Here is a 26,797-nt window from a genome sequence, read left to right on the forward strand (position 1 = left end):
CTGGTCATGGAGGCAGTGGGAGAGCAAACAGACAAGAGGATGACTTTTTGGTGTCTAACTTGGGTAGAATCACGGTGCCTCTGGGTGAGATGGGAAAGTCGAGAAGAGCAAACACAGGGGTTACAACAGTGGCCTCTGGTCGGGAAACGCAGACATCCCCAGGGAGACGCTCTGCAGGTAGCTGGAAACAGGAGTTCTGAACGTGTTTGCTGTGAGCACTGGGCATCTGGACACGTCAGCACAGAACCGCTGCTTGAGTCACAGAGGAAGAGGAGGTTGAACGGGAAGAGGGGAAATAAAGGATGTTGAAGAATTCCGACCTTCCCATATGAGGGAAGGAAACACCAGGTGACCGATGAGTACATGGGAAAGACAAGGGCAAAGAGAGAGGGTTGTGGGAAAGTCCACGCAACCAAAGTGAAAGGTCTACACCCTTACGCCAGCACTCCTAATAACAGGTGGAAGCCGGCTTAGGACGCTGTGGTATCAGGTGAAGGAGGCGAGGACATGGTCCCTGCAAGCTGCTTGCTGCCTTCCAACCTTGAAAGGTGAATGAAACTGAAAGCAAGCAGAGGAAACCAGCAGAGTACAAAGTGCCAAGAGATCCACCTCCCCACAGGAGGAAGCTGGGAGCAGATCAGATACATCAGAAATGCCACTGGACAGTTGCAGAGTGTATGCGTTTCTGAAGAGGGAAAAGGAGAGATCACATCCATCCTTGAATTGTCGCTGGTGTTTAAACACCTACGCCGAAAGTCTACTTCAAGAGCCAACGCGTGGCTCGCGATGGTCATCTCCTGCGGAAATCAGGGCCCACGTCCCTGCACATTCGGTCCTTGTCAATGGGGATGTGAAGTTCACGGTGAAAGGATACGGTTCCTCAAAAAGCTACCATCCAAAGTGATATACAGCTCAGACCCACAGATTGAAAGTTATACACTATGTTTTGCTAGTATTGACTGTGGAAAAATTTTATTTTCTCTAAATTTTGTTTCGGAGGGCAGCAGAAAGTAAAGATCATGAGATGCTAGTAATAACCTAAGTTGACGGTTTGAGTTAAGCTCCCTGAACTGACATTTTGGTACTCCTCCACAGACCTCTGGGTCATCTTCATTTTTTTGTTCTCTGTATGTTTGTTTTTAACAAACCGGAAGGGAAAGCTCCAGGAAACAAATGATGGGAAGGCCATCATTCCTTCCCCACCTTCAAAGTGCAAAAATGCCGTTCCAGAACCCCCTCCTCTTCATTTTTAACAGGCCTCCCAATGTCAAAACCAGGATTTGCTGCCCATGTTCTAAGCTCTCTATAAAAATTCCTGTAGTGGCAACAATAAAAGAGCTAAACAGCCCAGTGGAAATGAAGCCTGCGGGTTGTGGTACTTTTTATGACATAAAAGGAATTTTCTGCCTCAGCTAAAAGGCTGAAATACCTAATATTGGGGAATAAAGGGAAAACGTATCACATCTCTTTGAAACGGGAGGAAAACAGTATTAATAATAACAGAGACAAGAGAAACCAAGGAAGGCAACGCAAAGATGTCAACCCTCTTCGTGAATTAATGCACTTTGAGAGTGAATAGAACACCCGCACCCTATTTGTCCCGTAAGAAAATGATCGCCAGTGAATGTAACGTGACTTGGATTGTGAGATGCAGATGTACCAGCGTGTGAGCCAGTGTGTGGGGCTACGGATACGAGAGGTACTGAAACTGAATGTAATTCGTAGAATATGAATAAATGCTCGTAACTGTAGAGATGATAACCTAGAGCAGATAATTAGCGTAAGAGAAAACATCGCAACGTCCTTTCCCAAGCACAAAACCGCATCATCAGAAACGGCCCTGGCTCGCTGTCAGCGGTTTTTGAGAACTTGACATTCTTTCCAAACATGCACCCCAAATAATATTACACTAATCTCACGTATTTATCGCTTCCTCTTCAACACCAGTGCCTTTAGAGGCACTTCAAGAACTATCTGACTTTAAAAGAAGTCAAATACTAAATTAAAATGATCATTTTAATTACTAAACGTAGTCAATTAGCCATGTGTTGAAAATATTTCAAATCAATCTATTACATAGAAATAACTAACAAATTGGTACGAAGTACATTATAAATTGTCATATACACGGTCTATAATAAGAATCACCATCATCATTAAAATAATTTAATTGCCCCAAAGTGACTGGAGTGAAGCTCTAACATTTTGTCCCCAGGACTGAGGAAAGAAAACACTAAATACATAAAACTTGGAGATAATGAGAAGTGCCATTAAGCTCGTTGTCACTTTAAAAGGTCAGTGTCCAGGAAGGGCCAAAAATCAAAACAAAACTCCCCCCAAAACCCCCAATTCAAGAAAGATCAGCAGAGACTGCATGGATCTTAACTTTAAGTGACGAGGCAAATGCATAATGTTGACCAATAGCATCAGGTAAACAATATTCAACAGATTGTTTTTTTTGAATTTTTTAATACGTAAGGTCTGGGAAAATGGACAATCAATTTTCTGACCTGCTTCCTAATGTTAACTAATTTTCATTACTCCCAATGAAAGCACTCCGGAGAATAAGAAAAAGAGGTGACATGAGCTGATTTACATTTCTCTGCTATAAAACCAGAAGTTTATAACCAAAGAAAAAGCAAGACTGTCAAAAATGTTAAATATACACTAGACATTGCTCATCATTCCTTTTAAGAATTGGGAAGTTGTAGGGTATGTTGAATTAAGCAACAGAGATGTCAAGAGCAATGAAACTGAACCTCAGGTACATGTTAATGGCTTAGCTACTTTCTCCATCTGTAAAAATCAGGACACTCTTACCACTCTCTATGTTAGGTAATTAACAGCTAAAAGCACTTTGGAAGTACAAACTGCTAAATAAATTATGACTGCCAAAGAATTTTAACCGTCACGTGCTAAATAATAGTGAGGAAACAAGGGCCTTGAACTTTACCACTTTTGTTTTCAAATTAATCATGTAAACAAGACTCTAATCTCTCATGATATTAGGCTTAGCACAGTATTAGGTAGCAAGTTCAATTTAGGGATTCAAAATCACCGAAGGGATCTTGTTTTTCCAAGAGCAGTTGATTCACCTTTATATGCAGTAATGAAAGTAAGTTCATGTCCTACTCCAGTAGCTACAGAAATATCACCATGACACGCGTGTCCACATTTTGGCTAATTCCAACTCGAGGCCATTCTACTCGAAGATCTACAAAGCTACCAACTTTTTGAGGATTTCCTTTTATTTCAGATTGATTTTGAAATCCTAAACCGTAGTTATGTTTTAAACTATCTTCTGGGAATTAACAACACACTGGACTTTCAGCTAAAATCACTGTTCTCTACCCCTCCCAATCTCTTAGACTATAATATTTATTAGATGGTAGGCCTATCAAAGAACCTTCAGTGCTTTTTTAGACTTGTTTACTGACGAAAGAGGATAAAGATACTGGCACCAATTCTATGACCTTCCAAACTTTCTGTTCCAATGGTGGTTGACCATGTCGTAAAATTTAAAATCTGGACTAGGAAAGCTAACATCACTTCATTAGTCATCTACAACATCTTATTCTTTTTCCATATTCATTTGAAATAACTACCAAGTGCTGTGAAACTGAAAAACAATCAAACGACTAACAAACAAACAAAAGACCCAAAGAATTTTAAACCACAGAAAGATGACACAACCTTAGAGAGCAAATTCATTTTAATTCTTCCTCATTGAAAATATAACATCAGAAAAAGACAGTCTCCTATCTAAGCCCACAATCTGATCAAGGTTCTGCTTACAAAGTGCATGGTTCTGTGAATTATCTGGACGATTAGAAATAAAATGCAGCTATGAAGAACAGTTTAAACATCATTAAACAAACAAGCCTAAATTATTATATATTTGGGGAGAAAGTCATGTCCAGTTATTACTTTAAGGAAAAATTAAACATCTACGAAAGAAACCAAAGTAAAGGGTATGATTCACAGTAAAAGGCAAACATATAATTTTATCCTCTTAATAACCAAGACCTCAAATACCAAGTTTTAGTGACTCAGATTAACTTAATTGTGACATCAGCTTTTATAATCAGAGATGTGCAAAGACCACTGTGCTCCAAACATAATTATTGCACCAGAGTCTCATTTCATGAAATTATTAGTTAAGATGAGAGCCTCTGAACGAATTCATATTTGATTAGTTTCACTTATTTAAGAACGCTGAATAATTTAAGACAGTTGAAATAAAAGGAAAGCAGAAGGGGCACTTCTGAGCGGTGCTGACGTCATCTACACCCTGCGCTCTCCAGGTGGACCCTGAATTCAGAGCGATTATGAACTGTGAGTACCTTCCAGGTGAAGCCACATCAGCCTCCCCTTCACAGCAGTGACAGAGGCCACGCAGAGTTCTCCCGGATTCCTGGGGTTCACGGCTTCAAGTTTCATGTTCTGTGTGAAGCCCCGGCTGAATGACGTCTGAAAGAGAAACAGAACTGACACTGAGCCAGCAGATACCACAGCCAGATAACGCGCAGCAAGAGAGTGGCCAGCTGGCACGGCAGAAATGTATACACGCGCACGCACACACACACGTGCACGCACACAGATTTACTGATAAGACAGACAGGCGAGCGCTCCTGCTTAGTCTTTCCCCACCATCCACGAGGAAAGAACCACACACCCTTCGCTTGTTTCCCAGAAATGAGAACTACGCTGGGCACACGGGCAGGTGCCTAACGGTATCTGCTGAATGAGCGCGAGGGTGAGTCCACTCTGGCTCCCCAGTTCCATGTGCGTCCTTCCAACCTCGGAATCACTGCGGTACCGATCACTCCTCCTACGTCCCTGCGCTCCTCACTCAGGTCCTCCTGGGCGTATCTGAGGGCGAAAGGAGACGGCGACCTCCACCTGGGATCATCTCCTTCAGCTGGATGTCTGTCCTCTAGCTTTGCTTTTGGTGCAAGGTCCGCTGGTGATGAATTCCCAGTTTTCTTTTATCTGAAATGGTCTCTATTTTCCCTTTTTTCTCTGTTTATTTTTATTTACTTTTAAAATTCATTTTTAAAAATTCACAGAGGGAAATTCACTTTTTGGTGTGCTGTTCTAGGAAAGCAGGGCTGTCAGATGAATGTACACAATCATGTAGCCATAACCACCATCAAGACACAGAGCGTGCTATCACCCCCAAAACGCCCTTGCACCGGCCCTTCGGTGATCAGTCCCTCCTAGACCCCCAACTCCTGGAACACTGATCTGCTTCCTGTTCCCGTAATTCCACTTTGTCTATGATACCATCTAAGTGGAATCCTACCCTACTTAGCCTTGTCAGTTTGGCTTTTTTCACTAAGCTAAGTGCATCTGAGAGCCAGTCAGGCTATCACACGGATGGGTACCTCACTCTACTTTACTGAGTGGTTTCTACAGATGCACCGTGATTTATCTATCCATTCACCAGCTGAAGGACAGCTGAGTTGTTTCCAGGTTTTGGTAGTTGTGAATAAAGCCACTATGGACATTCAAAGACAAGTTTTTGTGTGAGCGTAAGTATATTAAGGTGCTCAGGCTGCCACAGCCAATACCATGGGCCGGGCAACTTAAAACAACAGAAATTTATTGTTTCATGGTTCTGGAGGCTGCAAATCCAAGATCAGGCTGTGAGCAGGGTTAATTTCTTCTGAGGTCTCTCTCCTTGGCTTGAAGACGGCCATCTTCTCCCTGTGTCTTTACATGGTCTTTCCTCCATGTATGTGGCCTATGTCCTAATCTCCTTTCCTTATAGGGACACCAGTCATATTGGAGAAAGGCCTACCCGTGTGACCTCATTTTACCTTAATTACTTTTCTAAACACTCTAAGTACAGTCACATTTTGAGATACTGAGAATTAGGGCCATAACACATGAATTTTGGGGGGACAAAATTCAGCCTCTAACACTAAGTTCTCATTTCTCTAGAAACGGAAGGATTGCTGGACCATATGGTAAATGCACATTTCTAAGAAACTGCAAAATTATTTTCCAATATGCCATTTTGCACTCCCACCAACAGTGTATGGAGTTTCAGTTGCTAAACATCCTCACCAGCACGTGGTATTGCCAGTTTTTCAAATTTTAGCCTTTCTAATAGGTAGGTCTAGTGGTATCTCATTGTCCTTTTTTTTTTTTTTTTTTTTTTTGCGGTATGTGGGCCTCTCACTGTTGTGGCCTCTCCCGTTGCGGAGCACAGGCTCCGGGTGCGCAGGCTCAGCGGCCATGGCTCACGGGCCCAGCTGCTCCGCGGCATGTGGGATCTTCCCGGACCGGGGCACGAACCTGTGTCCCCTGCATCGGCAGGCGGACTCTCAACCACTGCGCCACCAGGGAAGCCCTCATTGCGCTTTTAACTTGCATCTTCTCTGTAACCAATGAGGTTCAGCACTTTTTCATGTGTCTGTCACTTGTACAGTCTTCTTGGATGAAATGTATTTTTATCTTCATTCCGCAAGTATATTTTCGCTGGATATAGAATTACAGTTTTCTTCTTTTAGCATTCTAAAGACATTAATTCACCATCTCTTAGTCTCCATTGTTTCTGATGAGACATTTGTTGTTATTTAAATTGCTGTTCCTGTATAAGGAATATATCATTTTTCTCTTGATGCTTTGAAGATTTTCCTCTTTATGTTTGGTTATCAGCAATTTGACTAGGTTGTGTTTCTTTATATTTGTGTTGCTTATTCACTGAGATTCCTGAACCCATTAATTTAGATCTTTCAGCTACTTTGGTAAATTTGGAGTCATTGTTTCTTCATCTATTCTTTTCTTCCACAAACTCTGTGGCCACATCTTCTGAGTCACCAAGTACACATGATATGGTTGCTCAGATCCCTGGGATTCTATTCATCTTTCCCTCCCTTCCTTCCAATCATTTTTTTCCTCTCTGTTCTTCAGATAGTATAATTTCTATTTTCAAGGTCATGAACTCTTTGCTCTGTCATCTCTATTCTGCTATTAAGCCCTTCCAATGAATTTGCTTATCTTGGATATTGTATTTTTTGGTTCCAAAATTTCTCTTTTTTATCTTCTCTACTTCTGTTCTGGTACTTCCTATCTTTTTATTCATTACAAGAATATTTTCCTTTACATCAATGGTTTGAAACTTTAGAGTATATCCGAATTATCTAGAGAGCTTTTTAGAAACATAGCCTGCTAAGTCTCACCCCAAAGTTTGTGATTCAGTTGATCTGAGGTGAGGTCAGCAAATCTGTGTTTCCAACAAGTTCCCAGGAGATGCTGAAGCTGCTGGTGCAAAGACTACACTTTGAGAACCACCGCTTTACACCATGGAGCTTAGTTGTAATAGGGGCTTTAAAATACTTGTCTGCTAATTTCAACATCTGGGACATGTTGGATTTGCTCTGTGTTGATTTATCTTTTCTACTGAGAATGAGTCTGATTTTCCTATTACTTCATGCATTGAGCAACTCTGGATTGAAACCTGGATGTTTTAAATATATATCACAGAGACTCTGGATTGTGTTATATTCCTCCCAAGAGTGTTGATTTTTCTGTTTTAGCAAGCAATTAACTTGGCTGGACTCAAACTATACACTCTGTCTCTTGAGAAGCAGCTCAAATCTCAGTTCAGTTCTTTCATCCTTAGCAAGGCTTCTTGGAGCTTTCCTGGCACATACATGGTTCAGGGATCAGTTAAAGATTTAGGCAGAGTTTATACACTGGATTTGTGGTCTTCCCTCCTGCCTCTCCCCTGTCTGAGTCTTCCCTCACTTCCCAGTAGCTGTGGTTGCCCAAATTCTGTTAACTGGTTCATCAGGCCAGAAAGACCTTGAATTTTATATCACTGTTTTCATTATCCCCTAGGTTGTCAACTGTGGCTGACCTTAAGCCAAAAGTCTGTAAAAAATGGGTGACCACTCCTGCTACTACTTTCTTCCAAGCATCTGTTCCCCTCTAAGATCCTTCTGCTTTTGTTCATTTTCCATGTCTCTCAGGTACTAGTTTTGGTATTCTGCCCAGAATTTATAGTTGCTATCTACAGAGGGATCAATTCAGTATGAGCTTACTCAGCCAATACTAGAAGCAAAACTCCCTCCTAACACTTTAAAAATAAATATGAAATTTTCCAAAATTACCCACTACTATAAATTTTTTTATCAGACATTGCAATACTATAGAAATGTATCTACTTTGAAATACATAAACTGAGATAAACAAGTTCCTGTAAGTAAGAGAGATTACATCTTTATATGACTCATGGAAAGAAACCAAGGTAATTCACATTTCCATGTCTTTTTATAGAAGTTAAGTTGAAAATGCAATTATATTTTTATGTTACCAGAACAAAATTATCCAATGTATGTTGAGAAACCAATATGCTCCTTTCCTTTATGTTTCTTCAGAAATCAAAATCAAAGGAATTCTAGGTTGGCTGTTTTTCTGCAAGTCGTCTGGCCTCATTCATGCATATTAGGTATTGAGTTTCTTTTTGATGACATGACCCGATACACTGCCTGAAAAGCCTCTAAGTAAGTTAAAATGCATTTTATCCTACTTAATAAGGGAAAGCCACAACCGTGTAACCTATTTTCATTTCAACTCACTGCCTGAGGGTAATTTATAAAGGATCAATAGCAAAACTGTTACCTTTGAGTTTATTTTACTAAGCATTTGCCTGTGTCAATCCATCTCAGAACAGCCTCGGATTGTTAAACATCCCCAGGGTAACGTCTTCCACGCATCCACTTCCACACTACCCCTCCTCTGGTACACACGAGATGTGTGATTAAAAAATGATTCATGATAAGCATTCCATTAAAGAACACTTGTAGCCTGTTAACATCATCCAGCAAAGTACCAGTAATGCAATGCACGTGCCACCAAGGCAGATAACAATCCTGTCGATTAAATAAACGGACAGCAAGAAACAAAGGGGGCATCTTTGTAACAAGTGCATTCCTAATGAATACGCCAGCATTTTCATTAATACAGATTTCATCTTGGTAGCTGAATCCTGAAAGCTCAGAGGCCACCTGGGGATATGGCTCCTGGCTCCACTATAAAGATCCATTTGGACAACGGCTGGCTGATGGGAGCAGAAGACAGATAAAAAGACACCTTGGGGGAACCGTGTTGTCACAGAAGAAATAACTCCCTAAATCCAGAACAAGGGGGAGATGTGAGGAGTTTCTTCCCAAGGCTAAAGAGTTAGGGAAGGACAATCTCCCGTCTGGAAGAAAGCACAACCTCAAAGGGGTTTGAGGATGCAATGAGGAGTTTCCACAATCACAAATAAAAGGCAACGAGGCCAGCAGATTCCATGACAAGTGATGTCAACACAGTTTGAAGTGTAGTAAGACTCCACGGACTTAATATGCCTTAAGAGCTAACCAGCTGTTGTTCCCATGGCGGCAGGTCGCACAGCTGTCTCCACACCACCTCACACCCTTCATACAGCTCTTTCAACGCTTCAGAAAAGCTACCTTTGTGAAAGGCAAAGTCATCCAGTAGAAGTTCATTCAATCATGTAAGGAGCCCTGATTTCCAACCCTGCCACTGACGTGTTTCCGTATTTATGAGCACAAGCTGACCTCGTCATCAACCTACTTAATTCTCCAAAATCTGATTATGATTTATGCTCAGTGTTGAGCTTCTCTCTGTTAAGCCAGCTCTTCCCATCAGAAAGCGTTGCCAACTGAACCCCTGGAGTAAAAATTATCGGCGGGGCAGCAATGAATCAGCAGCTCTAGGCGCACATGCCCAGAAAACAATTCTTTGGTGTGCGAGCACATTGCACTGTAGTATCTGGAGTCTCCAACCGGAGGACTGCATCTTTTTTCTTAGCATAAAAAATTAACTCTCATAACTAAACGCACGTTAAACATACGAGGCTATACATCTCTGCCTCACTCTCAAAACGAACATGATAATTCACATCCTTTTTTACTTCCTATGGTTGATACAGTTTACATGAATAATTTGTAAACTATTTTCTACAACAAACTCCTATAAATAAGCAAGTACACACGTTTGAACACACACGCACACACACACACACACACACACACACACGGAGTTATTTTATATGTCTCTGTGCCAATAAGCTGTATTTGAAGAAGGAGGTGGCTTAAAGTAAGCACAGCAGAAAACTGTTGGGTTAGCATGTTATTACTTTAATCCAATAAAAAATTTAGGAACATATTTTAAGAATATACCTCAGGAGCAGAGAATCTCCCATTCAATGAACTTATCAATATCACACTCCATAGCACTCAGCTAATGGTGGCCCTGGTGGCTGGTTGTCCACCAAACTCTGTCCTCCTCCTGCCAGTGTACAGGCTCAAGGTGGGGGGACAGCCCAGCCAGGGCACACTGCCTGGTCTCACTCATGGCATGGTGTAGCCGAGTGACTAGTTCTCAACGACAGAAGGTGACAGGAGTAAGATGTAATATGTGTCAATATCAAGCTACAGTGTCTAGAACTAGGGTTATCTCCTGCTGGTTCTCTTTTCCTATCTGCTCACTAGACGAAGCCGAGTACAGACCTAGACCAAGGCTCAGTGCAAGGAGAAGAACCACCTGGTAATCAGGAACAACCTGGACCGTCCACAAGTGAGAGAAAAACTTACGACATGTTTAGTAGTCAACCTGTCACTACAGCCCAGCATCTCCCTAACTGACACAAAAACGGAAACGAGGACTTTTCAAAACTGACAAAAAGGCTTAGCATCCCATGGTACAGGGTAGCACCCTAACCTCATCTTGTTCAATAAATAAAAAGCAACTTATACAACTTACACAGCTCAAGGTGGACAACATTAATGAGTAAAGGCATAGCAAGAACCAGGCTTCTTACGTTTCTGAAGCAGAAGGGAGGCGCTTCTTCTGTTCCATGCTGCTTGTGATAATCCGCCCAGTCGAAGTCCTGGCCAGAGTAACCTGTGCGTGAGAAAATGCAGAGAAAACGCATTAACCAAGCCGCATCTCAGACCAATGAACAGCGCCAGGGTGTGTCGGGAATTTAAAGTAATAAGGGCGGCAAGTATAGGCCCCCTCCCCAAAAAGTGAAGCCCTTTCTCATGTGTGACAACGTATTGGATTTTATGAGGGTTCAATGAAATACTGTAGACAGTGTAAAGTACTAAATATAGGTAGGGTGTACCATCATTATCATAATTCGGTGCTTGAAACCAGGTGAAGAAGCGGGGAATTTACCCCCGTCAGTGCATGCCGGGGCATAGATTTGCTCTGGGGGAGAACAGATGAGACAGAGCATTCCACAGAGCACACCTGCACAAGGCACTTGGCAGAAATACACAACACGTGCCTTCATATCAATTCTGAGTTCAGGTGAACTTACATCTCGACATCTTCGTGGAAACCGTGAGATTTCATTGGAAAACAACACTAGAGGAGAATACTTTTTAAAGAGTAACTGAAGGTAAGACAAATGGCCAAAAAGGAGTTGAGATTCTAGCGGGAAATCCTCCAAAGACACGGAAGTCAGGGAGGAATAAACCTTGCCTTAGAATTGAATCACGAAGGAGGATGGAAACTGAGAACTGGGGAAGGTGCGCCTCTCCGGATGAAGTTTTGGGGGCACATTTGAGATACTGGGGGAGTTTGAGAACCAACTATTCATATGTACTAACTTTAACAAGTTTTTTTTCTTTCTTTCTTTATTCATTTCATTTGGGGTTGGGGGAAGAGGTACATAATTATACAATACATATCGATCTATCGTGACCTCCAAAACAAGACATGGGAGAAGTTTGTAACATAAAACAAGGGCTTCCCTGGTGGCGCAGTGGTTGAGAGTCCGCCTGCCGATGCAGGGGACACGGGTTCGTGCCCCGGTCTGGGAAGATCCCACATGCCGCAGAGTGGCTGGGCCCGTGAGCCATGGCCACTGAGCCTGCGCGTCCGGAGCCTGTGCTCCGCAACGCGAGAGGCCACAACAGTGAGAGGCCCACATACCGCAAAAAAAACCATAAAACAAGAAAGGAGTTGAGTGTATGGCTGAACCTAGGTAGGAAAATACCTCTTAATGTGTCATTTGCATTTCCTGTGAACAAAGGAAGGGAATGGAACCAAAAAATACGGCACCAATCAGGATTACCTGAAACTGTGCAAAATGCCCCTATAATCATCACTTAACAGTTCTCTCTTCACTGGTTTAAGTATATGTAAAATAAATCTATAAGGGATTTCTTAAGTATATTTTTAAGCCAAGCCCCTGATTTCTTTGCCCTGTATCATCATAAATTCTACACCTGCAAATTCACTTAACATGGGGAATTCTGTTACTAAATCCACACTTGCAGAAAGACTACAGAAATTCCATATTGAAGAAATTCAAGATACTGTTTGCTTCCTACCTCCACCTGTACAAAATAGTATGCTTTTCATTAAGTAAGCTCAATTTACTCAATTCTTTAAAAGATGGGGATGGAGGTTAACCAAGAAGGCAGTTGTCTTTTTGGCCCAGGGACTGACCCTCCCCCCTCCCCCCTCCCCTGCCCACCATCAGTGACAACCTGAGACGTCCCTGAGACGTCCCTACTTTCCAACGAGGAGATAAGACGTCTCAGAGTCCTGAGATGCTGTGTAATCTTTCTAGCTGGTTTTGAAGAGGTTCTGCACATTCTTCCACATTCCCTTCCCCCCAGACCTTCTGTCCAGAGCTGTCCCTCCAGCCAGAGGGCTCTGGAAGCAACCAAACCAACCTTCTCCTGAACATTTGCAAACAAAGCAAATGTGTCTTAATCAAGGCACTGAGAGTTTCTTTACAATAATGTAATCGTCCACTTAGAGTACTTTCTCTGTAACTGGTTTGGAGCAAATCCTTGCATTAATATGTAAGAATAGAAGAATTCACCGAAAGACACCTCAAACTGGTGAGAAGTCACCCCACTGTGTGAAAATACTGAACCAGAAAGGAGAACTAGATGAAGGACCCAGTTCTACCAGGATTTGGATGAACCAAGGCCGAAGTAAATTAAGTCTTCTGTACCTGGCTTTCCCTGTCTACTAATCCGCAAGAGAAAGAAAAGAGCTTCAAACTCTCCTCAAACTGCTGCATTTCATGATTCAGAGCCACTACTACTAATTACCATTGCTGTTTAGGATTATTTCCCTTCCCTCTGTGGTTAATCCCCTTCTCTTCTCCTAGGGGAAAAGTGTGACAGGTTGGATGAAGAGAGGATATGTAACAAGACACTCCCTAGAAGAGCTCTCAAGTGAACAGCTGGAAACAAGCTGAATCCTGCAACAGAAGGACCCTGGTTGTTTAGGCCCACGGCTAACTGGCTTTGTTAAGGTCAAGACCTCGTTCTGTTACATATCTCTTCCCTGGACCTCTGCTACTTCCTGAGTTAGTTTGTGAGCAAAGGGAAATCTTATCAAGATCATGTGGGAAGGGGAGAAATAGGAAAAAACCATACAAATGTACAGCAAACCATTTTCTGAAACAACATCAAATTTAGGTGTATGGTCGGTATCTGTTCAGATAAAACTTTCCAACTTAGGGGTCACCTCTACACCCTATACAGATAGACATTTAGCTGGATTTTCTATCACATTCATAACCACCAACTTCCAATGGATTTTCAACCCACTCCATAAATGCCAGGCTCACGGTTTCTTGGACCTATATTCAATCTTTCTACATCTAGTCTCCAAGATTCTCTATGGGGAGCCACTTTTAATCTAATAATTTCAGGATATATCCAACTCTTGCTGGGTACCTAAGCAACAAGCCATTATTCTGTCCCCAGAACTCTCTGCTTTCCTTGAATATTTGAACAGCTTCAACTCCTCTGCCTCCTCCTTCTCTTAGGGGCCTTTATTCGCTTTATCACTTAAAATTCTTCTCCTTCAGTCTGATAATGAGCTCGCTTTGTAAGGCATTTTTGTGACAGCTCAGAAAATAACTGTTACATAAAAACAAACTGCTGTGGCTCCTATAATAGAGACAACAGGGGTCAATTATGCTCATTAATCAACAAAGACAGAACAAGAAGTACTAAGGCTTAACCACAGCCAGGAAAGCATGTTTTAAACCCAGGAGGGAGGAAAACACCAGAGGGGAAAAGAAAATAAAAGGAAATCAAAACCCCTTGGGCTATTAAAATTTGCAACAAGCTGCCATCAGAATGTTGAACTTCCACCACTAGGGTTATTTAAGCTTTAATTAGTGTTTATTCTGCATGAAGTTCCAACTATTACAGGTCCAAAAGGAAACAGGTCAATGACCCATTTTTCCTTATGATACAAATTAATTGACATAAAACAGCTCCACTTGCAAACATTACTATTGACAGTGCAATTGGACAATTCTTCTGGAAAACAATTTGGCAGGAAAAACATCCATGAACTTTGACACAGCAATTGCACTTCTGGAAATGTAACCCATTAAAAAAAAACCCAAAACTGATAAAATGTGATACATTAAGATACAATGGCATTATTACTAATAATTCTGATTTTAAAAGATCTTTATATCCAAAAGTAGAAAATAACGTGAAACTTAGCCAAGTCCATGGAAAGTCACGCAGGCATGAAAATTGCACATGGTTTACTAAAAAAAGTCATGAAAAAATGATTACTGTAAGTTTAGATGAAAAGACTGCTACAAGCATACACAGAATTACCAAACTGACATTAAAATATGCAAAAGAAAAGACCTGAAGAAATGTAAGAAAAACTTACAAGGAAATATCAAAATAATTATCTGTGTGGTGGGACTCCTGGATACCTTTTTCTTCTACCTCCTTGTATTTTCCAAGTTTTCACTAATGTTCATGAATTATTTCAATAATACAAAAATTTGGAAAGCATAGCATCTTCACTCTATCTTAAAAAGATAATCAAAGCACCAGTCAACCAATCCTGGAATACAGCATGACGACCTCCCCTCAGCCGTCCTCCTGCTTTTGCTAACAGAATCCTGACTGTATCCAGTTCCTAGAGGAAGTTAGGTCTCTCGTCAGCACGAGGAAGTGAATCATGACAACCCTGAGGCAATCATGGCGGTCTCACACCCCTTGCCAGTGACTTGGGATGGAGGGAAGGGCAGGGCTTTAAAAAAGATTTCTCTCTCTCTCAAAAAAAAAAAAAAAAGAGACCACTGGAGTAAAAGGTCCTGTTCTGTGCTAGGTGGATATGAAAAAAAAGTACAATCTTAATAAAAAATAAAAATAGCAAAAGAATACCATGTTTGACATCTACCTGAATGACAAAATGAAAAACAATGATACAAATCCACCACTGTAAAGGCTGTCTAAAATAATTACATAGAAATACAAAGTTACATAGTCAAGGAGACAGAAATCTCAAAGAATATACACCAAAAGTTATTTTTTCAGGATAGGAAACTTTTCTACTTTTTATCAGAATTTTAAAGAATAAATGCCTATTAAATCTGCAGTTAAAAAAAAGTCTTTAGAAATATACCCTGAAGTCCTATAAAGTGGCAACACTTTCTAAAGCAAGGAAATGCATCCATTTCATAACAATTCACTGGACGTCTCCAGCTTGCTGGACTCTGCTTAGTTACTGGTAAGACGGGGATGAAACAGGCATGTGCTCTGCTTTCACCTGCTCCGGCAGCTCAGAGAGTGACAGACACACGGCATGGGAAGAGTGACGCAGTGGGTAAAGGCAAGGATGGAGGGAGACGTGGAGAATGAGGAAGGAAAGCCCTGAAGAAAGCCACCCCTCATGATGGAAGATCACAGACCTCCAGGGAGATCTTCCACAACTCAGAGAACGTTCACATCCTTGAGGTGCTGGAGCACCTGGGGTTCATAGGAAGCTTCTTTAGCTTCTAGTCCAACTTCTCTTTGAAAGGAAATACGACACAATCATCTTCAAAGATCAGCAAATAGCAGGACGGAGATATAGGAATGAGAGACAACACCACAGAAACCACATTTTAATAAGAGCAGGTTCTTAACCCTTTCTCAGAAAATCTCATGAATCGTGAGAGCAGCCCTACTGGGCACTTTTCCAGGGCACCGCTCTCCTTACTGAATGGTGAGCTCTCTCCTTTCAAGCCCGAGGCTTTCAGCGAGTCCCTCGAACACTTACTCAGGCTTAGCCCATGATAGCATCTCCTTGAGTGAGCCTCACAGCCGCCCTGAGTGATACGTAGGATGCAAGTGCCCACTGCACAGGTGAGGCAGCAGGACCACACAGTCCTCAGGTGCAGGAGTGCTAGGTCAATTCCTGAGCAAGTGTTCTCAACAACCTCCTCATTTGTTTCATGAGTTTGCTTATAGGGAGCAAGATAAAAACCCTAGTAACTGATTAAAGCATTTCCTTTTGTCCATGTCATTTTTTAAAGAGCTACCATGCCCCCTCTGGAATCCACCAGCACCCTCCACACTCTCAACTGATGTTCATTTTCCAGACCTCCCTGATGGAGACCTTGAAAATTTACACATTCATTTTCCAATCGAATTATTCTGTTTTTACATTCATGGAATAGCACAGGAAAAAAAAAGAAAAACAAAGACAGACAGGGGAGGGAAACAAATAAGTCAAGTTAGTATGAACACCAGCCATTCCAACTTCCTCATCTTTTAGAATAAAAATAAATGTTGAGAAGTATTTAATGCACGTATGGTCACAGTGTGACATGTACTGGGGGCAGGCTCAAAATGTTATTCTGAATCATAAACAGTATTAGGAGATGTAGATATGTCCCCAGGATGGAATCTAACATCGTAAAGGCCAACTGCCAATGGCAAAACCATCTTAAGAGTCCTGAAGAACGAAGTAAACTCAGAGATAAGTGAACAAGAGGGAGGCTTAGTTTTCAACAATCAGAAATGTTTTCAGATATTAAAAAAAAACACCCAGAGTTTTAGTCCCCCAAATATTCGATCAAAAGTGCTTTTTGCTCGAGAATGAATCACAAAGCCAGAAATGAGAACATGCATCCAAGTCCAGTAACAAGGTGGGCTGATCAATAGCTCCCTCTTAGATGCCAGATGAAATAATAAAAAACTACTTACGAAAGCCCAGGGATGGAAGACAACCCTGCGCTCAAGGAAGGTGAGCGGCAGAAGCTGAGATTATTATAATGCCTGGCCTCAGTCGACAAAAAAGTAACCAGACCATCTTAGCCCTGTCCCTGGAGGGAGAAGCAGCGGAGCAGACATGGCTGCCACCTGCCCAACGTTCTGTTTAGGGGGAGAAAGAGAAGAACCACTCGCTCATCCAAGGCAGTGGCACACACGGCTGTAAGGTCCAATTTCACAGTTCTGTATGGTACAGACTGAGAAATTAATGTAAGATTCACCCGTTAGTTCCTTAAATAATCAGGGACACCTACGTGTACCAGGCATTGTTTTATGTGCTGGGGAAAGGGAAGTGAATAAAAAAGATTTTTAAAACCCTCACTTTCTAGTAGGAAGATAAAGTGATAAATACTCTAGGACTTGCGAAAATCCTAAAACACTGGCCAGGCACTAACGCAAAAGCAGACCGAAGAAACGAATCTTTCGGTCTAAAGATTTTGCAACTCCCACAGAAATAACAATCGTCACTGAAAATGAGCTCACAATGAAAACTCACAAACCACATAAGGACACAAATGAACGTGAGAGTCAGACAAAACAGACTTTAGAGCAAAACGCTTCACTAGGGATAAAGCGGGTCATCACCAGGAAGTTCTAACCATCCTCACCCTGAATGCCCTTACACAGCTTCAAACACATACACACACACACACACACACACACACACACTCGTTATGCTGACAAACCCTCAATCTCAGAATATTTTAACGCACCTTTTAGAAAATTATAGAACAAACAAAAATATAGGGAGAACATATAATATTTGAACAATTCAATGAAAGTTTGACCTAACAGAATGATCTGACATGAAATTTGGAAACACGGCTAAAACAGACACTTCTGTACATATATATACATGACCAAAACTGTCTCAAGCAGAAGTGGTAGCCATGACTAAATATATAACAATTGAAGGAAATAAATTCATACTCCATAAAATACAAACTAAAGGAGAACCAGCTCCAGACGGTTTTACAAGCTACTTTCACCAAACCTTCAAGAATCAGCTAAACTGTATCTTCTACAAACTGTTCCTGAGACACACTGCTTAGGAAGGTGACTAGATATGAAATAAATACACAGAAATCAGTGGTATTCTATTAGATGGTTTACAGCCAATAAAAAAGAATAAATTCTAAAAAAATGTAAAAATCTAATTCATAACAGCAAGCTAAAGGACAACGCACCCAGGAAAAAATTCTAGAAAAAAATTCTAGAAAAAGATTTCAAGTTATAGAAAGATAATAAAATAAAATGCCAATTTTCTAAATTAATCTATAAATGCAATGCCAATTAAAATCCAATGGGGTTCTTCATGGAGCCTTTTAAGTTGATTCTAAAATTCACGTACAAGAATAACCTGCCAAAAATAACTAGTCAATTTTGAAAAGGGAGAAAGCAGAGGCATTCACCTGATATCAAGACATATTATAAAGTAAAATCAATTTTATAAACTGAGGTATTTGTACAGGGATGGACAAATAGACCAATGAAGCAGAATAACTAAGAATAAGATATGGTTCACAACCATAAAGGAACTTGCTATATGCCAGTGGTGGCATTACCAGTCAGAGGGGAAACAGAAGTTACTCATTATAAATGATGCTGAGACAATTAGCGAATTTGAAAATCCAATTCAACTCAAGCAAAAAAAAAAAAAAAACCAAAAAACAAGTAAGCAAAACTTTTTTCTCTTCTCATGCCATGCAAAACTTAATTCCAAGTAGGTTAAAGAGCCATATATGGAAATACGGAAATCGAACTGCAAGACTTAAAAAAAAAACATAGAAGAACATCAGTAGGAAAGATTTCTAATGACTTTTAAACAAATCAGAACAGAAAAGATGGATATTTGACTACATTATAATTTAATACTTTAATATAATATAAAACACCATTTAAAGGTGAAGAAACTGGCCACAGACTAGTGAAACCCATTGCTGAGAAAGAATTCATATTAGCCTATATAAAGACTTCCATCATCAAAAGAAAAAAGGGCAAAAATAGAATTGACAATTCAAAAGGAACACAAGTTGCCAACAAGCAGATGAGGAAATGTGCAGCTGCACTAGTTAGTGATCAGGAACACGCCACTCACACAAGGAACCCATTTCCCCGCCATCAGAATGGCAACGTTCAAGCTTAAGAATGATCACCTAACAGGGTGGACAATGTAAACTGGGAACTCTCAGACACTACTGGTGGAAACGTAAACTTGTACAACACAGAAGAGCATGGGGTAATATCCGGGGAATTCCAGCAATTCCAGTTAGGGATAGCTCCCAAAGGATCTCTCACACTTGGGTACATGTGCAAAGATCTACATTTGTAGATCTGCAACAGGGAAAACTGGAAATAGCTTAAATGTCTATCAGTGGGAAATGCTTTCAAAAATTATAGTATATTCAAAAAGCAGCTAAAGTGAATAAACAATCTACACACAGCAATGTGGAAAAAATCTGCAAAATGCTAACGAATAAAAAAGTTACATAAAGATACACAGAGCGTGATGCTGTTTACGTATATATCAACACAAGACCTACTGTAAAGTGACTAATAAAAAACAAGGAGAGACTGCTGCAGAAGCCACGGCAGTCATGCAGTCAAAGCATAAAATCCTCAGCAAGGCGGTCGTCTTGCGGAGGTGAGTGGAGCGGGTTCCGGGAGAGAGGAAGGGAGGGGAATAGAGTGGGGACGGGACTTCAATTCAATTCATTCAATGCTCGACAAACAATGACCGAGAACCCCACACTCTCCTAGCTGCTGGGCTGGAGCAGAGAACAAGACAGAAATGCCTGCCCTCCTCATCTTTCATTTTAGTGGAAAGACAGTTGAAAAGAAAAGAAGTAAAATATGTATTACTTGTTATTTTCTATGATAAAAGGTTCTATGGAGAAAAGCCATGCAGGGAAGGAGATACAAATGTTGGGGGTGGCGATTTGCTGATTAAACAAGGCTGCCAAGAGAGATGACACCAATTAGGGGACACCGGGGTCAAGACTGAAGAATCAGGAGGAGTGACCCAAGCAGAGGGAACAGCCAGTGCCAATGGCCTAACGGGGCGACATGCTCCGTGTTCCAGGAAGGACAAGGAGGCTGGTGTGAATGGGAGGACTGGGGGATGTCTTAAGACAGGAGGCCAGACCGGGTAGGCGCTGAAGGCTTTTGTCATGTCCTGGACCCTGACTTGGCCTCTGAGCCGCGTGGGATGGCCCTGGGAAGGCTAAGCAGAGGAGGGGGCGTGTGTGCTTTAGGTTTTAACACCATCAGTCTGACTGCTGTGTTGAGAGTAGGCTGAGAAAACTGGAGGTCACTGGCGTAACCTGGGAGAGACAGGACGGTGACCTGGACCAGCGTGGTCTTGATGACACTTGGTCAGATCCTGAGAATATGGTCTGGATTTGCTGATGGATTACGTAGGGGGTAAGAAATAGAAGAGTCAAGGTTGACCCGGTCTTCAATTATATCTATGATGCTCCGTTTCATTTTTTAAAACTCTGAATCAAAAACGGCAAAATGGTAGCATCTGCTCAATTGAGGTGGGACATCCATGAGTATGTTTATTATTTTCTGTCCCCATTGGTATGTCTGAAATAGGAGATGACAGAAAGGATTAAGTCACATGAGTCAGTGTCTGAGGAAAAGAGAATACCAATTAGGGTTCACCAATGTGGGTCTTGATAATCATTAAAAAAAACACCTTTACGGGTTTCCCTGGTGGCACAGTGGTTAAGAATCCGCCTACCAACGCAGGGGATATGGGTTCGAGCCCTGGCCCGGGCAGATCCCACATGCCGCGGAGCAACTAAGCCCGTGCGCCACAACTACTGAAGCCCGCGCGCCGTGCTCCACAATAAGAGAAGCCACTGCAATGAGAAGCCCGCACACTGCAACGAAGACCCAATGCAGCCAAAAATTAAATAAATAAATAAATTAAATAAATTAAAAGAAAAAACACCTTTGCTTCTTAAATTGTGTGAAGTTTGTATGTCTATTAAGATGACCAAAGAGCAGAGACGAAGTGCAAAAATAAGTGACTTATTTTAGCTTTTGCTCACACATTTTACAACAGAAATGGATAGGCTTCACTTGTCTACAAAGATCCCCCTGCTGATTCTGTGACTAATCTTGGGTGTTACATGCCAAGGAGATTAAGGAAATGATTTAAAAATAGCAAGTCATGGTTGGTAACCTATATGCATTTCTGCCTGCTTGATTTATTTACTTGTTTGACCCCAGTTCAGAGAGCCTATAATACTGAATTGTTGTTTGTTGGGTTTCAGCGAATGGGATAAAATCTCCAAGATTCTGTCCTTTGCTTACCAAGAAAGCACATGCTCAAAGACAACGATAAAACATTTCGATCCATTCTAGCTTAGACTATTTGTATATAAAGTTTGGGGATAGATTTTTTTTTAATAGGAAAGGAGTCAAAATAATGTGAGTAGGGATGTATGCTGTCTGCACATCTCCTCTACCACCCAGGTGTCTTGTTTCATCAGCTGCTTCCCAATGGGGAATGAGTGGGTTACTCTCTTTTGGGGATCACGCCACACATTTTAACTATAAGCAGAAATCTAAACAATGTAATACTTTTGTGGGAAACATACCTACAAGAAAACATCTAAACTCACTTCTCAACATGTGTAATAAATCCTACATACTCTCAAAATTCAAGTGAAAAACAACAAACTTTTAAAAAGAGCATATACTTTCATACATTAATAAAGCAAAGAATGGTGTTGGAAAACATCCGACAGCATGATTCCCAGACCAGGTGTTGACACGTAAGACACAAGTTACTTCAAAAAGAAGCCATAAAATCATCACTACCGAAACCACCAGCATCTCTCAATTTTAATTCACTTTAATTACAAAAATAAACATACTTTACTACATATATGGTACACATAAATATACAGTCTCCCCAAATGGTAAGGGAGCTCAGTAACTAAAGCTGTGGCTTTGTTATAATGGCAAACACTTGGAATATTATTCTCTAGAATTGAAATTCTCCAAATGCTTTGACACACAGATCATTCCAGTCATGGGTAAGTCATGGTCCACTGACATCCCTCAGTCCTGCGTACGGCCACCAAAAAGCCCCCAAATTACTGAGAAGGATGGCTTTTATGAAGGTACCAGTGAGAGAAAACAGCAATAAAGGGTGGATCTGGTTATACAGAAAAGGCATTCAATTTGGGATCTTAAGACTGGGGTTTTAAGCCAAGTTCAGCCCCAAGACTTAAAAAATCATTTAATACAACTGAGCTTCAATTTCCCCACATATATAATGATCAGAGTTGATGAGATAATCTTTAAGATCCCTTTAGTTATAAAAACCCTCTACTTGTAATATCATATGATTCCTTTTGAATAGATAATACATTCACACTCAGATCAAAAAGAAAAAAAAAAAAGATTTTAAATGTATTGTGAAAAGTCTCATTCTCATCTGCCCTGGTTGCCACCTCCATACCCCACAGAGAAGTCATCATTTTCATTAGTTTCTTTTATTTTGAATTTTATTTTATTTAGTTTTTTATACAGCAGGTTCTTATTAGTTATCCATTTTATACATATCAGTGTATACATGTCAATCCCAATCTCCCAATTCATCCCATCACCACCACCCACCCCCTGCCACTTTTCCCCCTTGGTGTCCATACGTTTGTCCCCTACATCTGTGTCTCTTAGTTTCTTACGCAACCTTCCAGAGTCTCTTTCCAGGAATATGTGCAAACATAAATATATATCCTCACTAACCTCTTTTCTAACAAAAAAGACATCATATTATAACTCACTGATCTGTCACTCACAGTACATCTTGGAGAGCTTCCCATGTCAGTATGTAGAGATTATCCTCATTCTTTTTAACAACTGCATAGTTTTCATTATATAAACATCCAAAATCGACTTAACCAATCCCATACAGACAGGCACTTGGATTTTCCCCAGTCTTTTGCTATTATATATCATGCTGCAGAAAAAACCAAACTCTTATGCATATTACCTGTAAATTGTAAGTTTAAGAGAAATTTCCACAAGTCGAACTGCTAAGGCAACGGCTAAATGCATCTACAATTTTGGTTAAATTTGCCCAACTGCCTTCCATACGGTTTGTACCTACCTGTGTTTTGCCAGCAAATCTGAGAATCCTGTTCCTCCAGACTCCCATCAAAACAGAGCCGCTTCTTTCTTTCTCTTTTGGATTTCTTCCTCATCTGAGAAATCCATGCCATCTCAGTATGATTTTTAACGGGCATTTCTCTTATTATGATGAGTTTACGTAAGAGTCGTGATTCTATTACTGTGAAGTACCTGCTCATATTCATAAACCTTTTTCTGTAAGTTGTTGCTCTTCTTCTCACTGGTTTATAACTAAAAGCTCTACTATTTCAAGACAACAATCCCACAGCCAAAAGACAACCTCTACAGATTACTGGTGGATCACAATTCCTGAATGCTTCAAGGGTTTAAAAATGGTTATTACCACTGAGATTTTCTTACTGGAAGGTACTGATCACCATTACTCAATATTTTACAAATAATATATAATATCCATAAAGAAACTTTCCTCTTAGAAAAGGTATGCTTCACTTTCAAAAGGGGAAGGAATAGTTTGGAAGATGACATGAAGACAATTTCATTTCACCAAATATCACAAATACTTGGGTGACAGAGAAGCAGCAATAATTACGGCTAAATGGTAGGTATAAAACGCTTAAGACATAAAAATATTTAATATCATAAATATATTTGTACCGTCATTTCACTGCACACTTAAGAGTTCAATTACATTAATATAAAACAATTTTCTTAATATCATGAAATGCCATTATCCAAATAAGCACACCCATTTCCTAGTAAAGGTCCAAGCTATGTGGACAACCTCGTCTGAAACACATTTAAAATTCTAAAGATGCTGGTAAACGTTAAACCTCTGCCATCCATGAATCCAAAATGCAAATATAAATGTTTTTCCTATTCTTTTAACTATGTGAGGAGATACCCAACTCATTTTTTAAAAATTCTTAAACAGATCCTATTTTACTAGGAACTAACTAGGAATTTGCAAAGTCCAACCAAGTGACATTTTAAAGATTTTTTTAAAATGTGGATCATTTCTAAAGTCTTTATTGAATTTGTTACAATAATGCTTTTAACATCTTTATTGGAGTATAATTGCTTTACAATGGTCTGTTAGTTTCTGCTTTATAACAGAAGTGAATCAGCCATACATATACATATATCCCCATATCTCCTCCCCCTTGCATCTCCCTCCCTCCCACCCTCCCTATCCCACCCCTCTAGGTGGTCACAAAGCACCGAGCTGATCTCCCTGTGCCATGCGGCTGCTTCCCACTAGCTATCTATTTTACGTTTGGTAGTGTATGTATGTCCATGCACGTCTCTCACTTTGTCCCAGCATTTTTTATGTTTTGGTTTTTTGGCTGCAAGGAATGTGGGATCTTAGCTCCCTGACCAGAGATCAAACACGCACTCCCTGCACTGGAAGGCGAACTCTTAACCACTGGACCACAGGGAAGTCCCCCCAGCAGCATTTTAGATATCTAGAAAACATCTTTCTTCACTGACATGGGACCCATCCACACACATGCTCTGATTAGAAGTTGGCCTGAGGGCTTTCAAAGTCTGAAACTGACCAGCTGCTGAAACTTCACAGCAGGAAAAGACTTCTCTTCCCTACCACCAATAGATGTTTACTGCATAGAACTTGCACCATCATTTAAAAGATTATAAAAATATTTGGACGTGTGTCATGTCTTTGATTCTGCAGAGTACCTGTGGAATATCAGGGGTGTCCTCATCTAACCGTCTTGAATAACTGAAGCGCACTGATTTGCATAGTCACCTCTAGGCCCCCAAATGGACACAAACACTGAGGCCACGTGAACTGGAGTCCTCACCACCCACTACTGAGCACAGAACCAGAAGCCTGACCTCCTGTCCTGCTACTTACTAAGCCTGGGGCCCTGGGCAGGTTATATAAACTCTCTGGAACTAAGTCTCCTCAGAGGGCAATCCTCATTTTGAAGATTCAGTGAGTTTGGCACTGAAAACAGTGGAATCGGTGTTCTGTAGAAGTTCACCACAGTGTAATTGGACTGCACTCCACTACTGAAGAACTCTCATGGGAAAAAGCACCAGCTGCATGGAAATAATTCAAGAGAATCTCCTCCATAGGGATGAGGATGGAGCATAAGTTAGGATAAAAGCCCAGGGGAGCACAGTCACACCATAGGTAAGTCAGGTGCAGCACAATTAAAGTACAAGTAATCCAATCTCTGGTGATCTGAAAAGGTTAGCACAAAACCCCTGCTTTATTTGAGATTATCTGTTAAAATCTCCACTGAAGTTTATTTTTCTACTCTCATTCTGCTTTTGTCTTCTATCGTTCCCTTTCTTTTCCTTCCCATCTTCTCACCTTTCTCCTTGCTGCATCTTCCCTGGACAAACCTTAGACCTATAGGGACAACAAATCACGTTCCTAAAGTACAGCATGGTACTTACTGACATGTGGTTTATGGGTCTCAACTTAAAATGACTTTAATGCAACCTGGTTCCCAACTTAATTATTGTCATGTCTTACGGCATCAAAGTGTCGGAAATCTGAAAGCAACTGGGCTCTGGGGAAAATTCAACTTACTGGAAATAAAAAGGTAAAGAAATGCTTCATTGGTATGTTGTTGCCTTTTTAAAGCCACTTCTCTTCCACGTTCAAGTTTTTAACCCCAATCACTTAGCAATACTGTACCCTTTCTCAACACACAGCAGCAACACAGCTGCCAATCATACAATAACAGACAGGGAACAATGGTTTATGGAGGAGCCCAGGGCCACACACCTCCACAGGGGAGGGAGCTGTACAGACTCCTATGTCAGGCTTACCATGAAACACACTATTTTCTCATTACATCTAAAGTGTTTACAGCGTAAACTTCTCCAGATTAACAAAAGCATCACTTCAGTGACAATATGACACCCCCTGAATCACCCAAACCCTGTAAATTTTCACAGAATACAAACCTTTGGGAGGTGTGAGATTGACTCCGTTTTTAAGGCACCACTGTACTGGTAAAATCCCCAAAGAATCCGCATGGCACAGCATCGAGAGTTTACTAGGTTCTGGTCTGAGGTCATCAATAGTCACTTGAAAAAAACGATTGTTAAAAACCTGAAAGAAAAGACAATAGAGCCTGGGGTTAATTCCTTGAGATTAACATGTAAGACTCGTAAGAAATAGTGGCACAGCTTCCAAATGCAGTAAGCGTATTTCATCCCAATGACCACAGCACAAACTGGAATTTCAATGTATATTACGAAAGTGGTCCAGTTGTGAAAAAGTTAGTTGATCATTGTGGTCATATTAATGGAAAGTAAACAAACAACTAGAATTATGTCAGAGACAGAGAAGGAAAAACATCAGCATGACTTTATAGAAGTAAACCAACAGCCAAAGCCAGAGGAAAAACAAGCTAGAAAACAAGTAAGACAGACAAACCCTAGCCAAGATGGGACCATCTCCACCATCTGGCTCAGAGATGTCTAGCCTCACCTTGCGTCCCATCCCTCCAACCCAAGAGGAAATCACTCACACCGGGCATGTCCTTACTCAATATTCTCACAAGTCTAAATAGCCCACTCCACTGTCCGTGTATTTTTCAAGATGTGTCCCCAAAGCCACTACTGCTGGAACGCCC

At 40.9% G+C, this 26,797-nt stretch overlaps 1 protein-coding gene across 1 annotated transcript in view; it reads right to left on the reverse strand.

Annotated features, from left to right (window-relative positions):
* Positions 1–26,797, reverse strand: part of SFMBT2 (Scm like with four mbt domains 2) — a 205,718-nt gene that overhangs the window by 47,302 nt on the left and 131,619 nt on the right. The window contains exons 9-11 of the mRNA XM_024732290.1: positions 26,124–26,271; positions 10,844–10,926; positions 4,344–4,470 (exon numbers count right to left, since the gene is read on the reverse strand). Of these exons, the coding sequence (XP_024588058.1) occupies positions 4,344–4,470; positions 10,844–10,926; positions 26,124–26,271 (358 nt within the window). The remainder of the gene's footprint in view (positions 1–4,343; positions 4,471–10,843; positions 10,927–26,123; positions 26,272–26,797) is intronic.

This window comes from Neophocaena asiaeorientalis, unplaced genomic scaffold, assembly GCF_003031525.2.
Source record: "Neophocaena asiaeorientalis asiaeorientalis breed wild unplaced genomic scaffold, Neophocaena_asiaeorientalis_V1.1 scaffold176, whole genome shotgun sequence".
Taxonomy (NCBI): domain Eukaryota; kingdom Metazoa; phylum Chordata; class Mammalia; order Artiodactyla; family Phocoenidae; genus Neophocaena; species Neophocaena asiaeorientalis.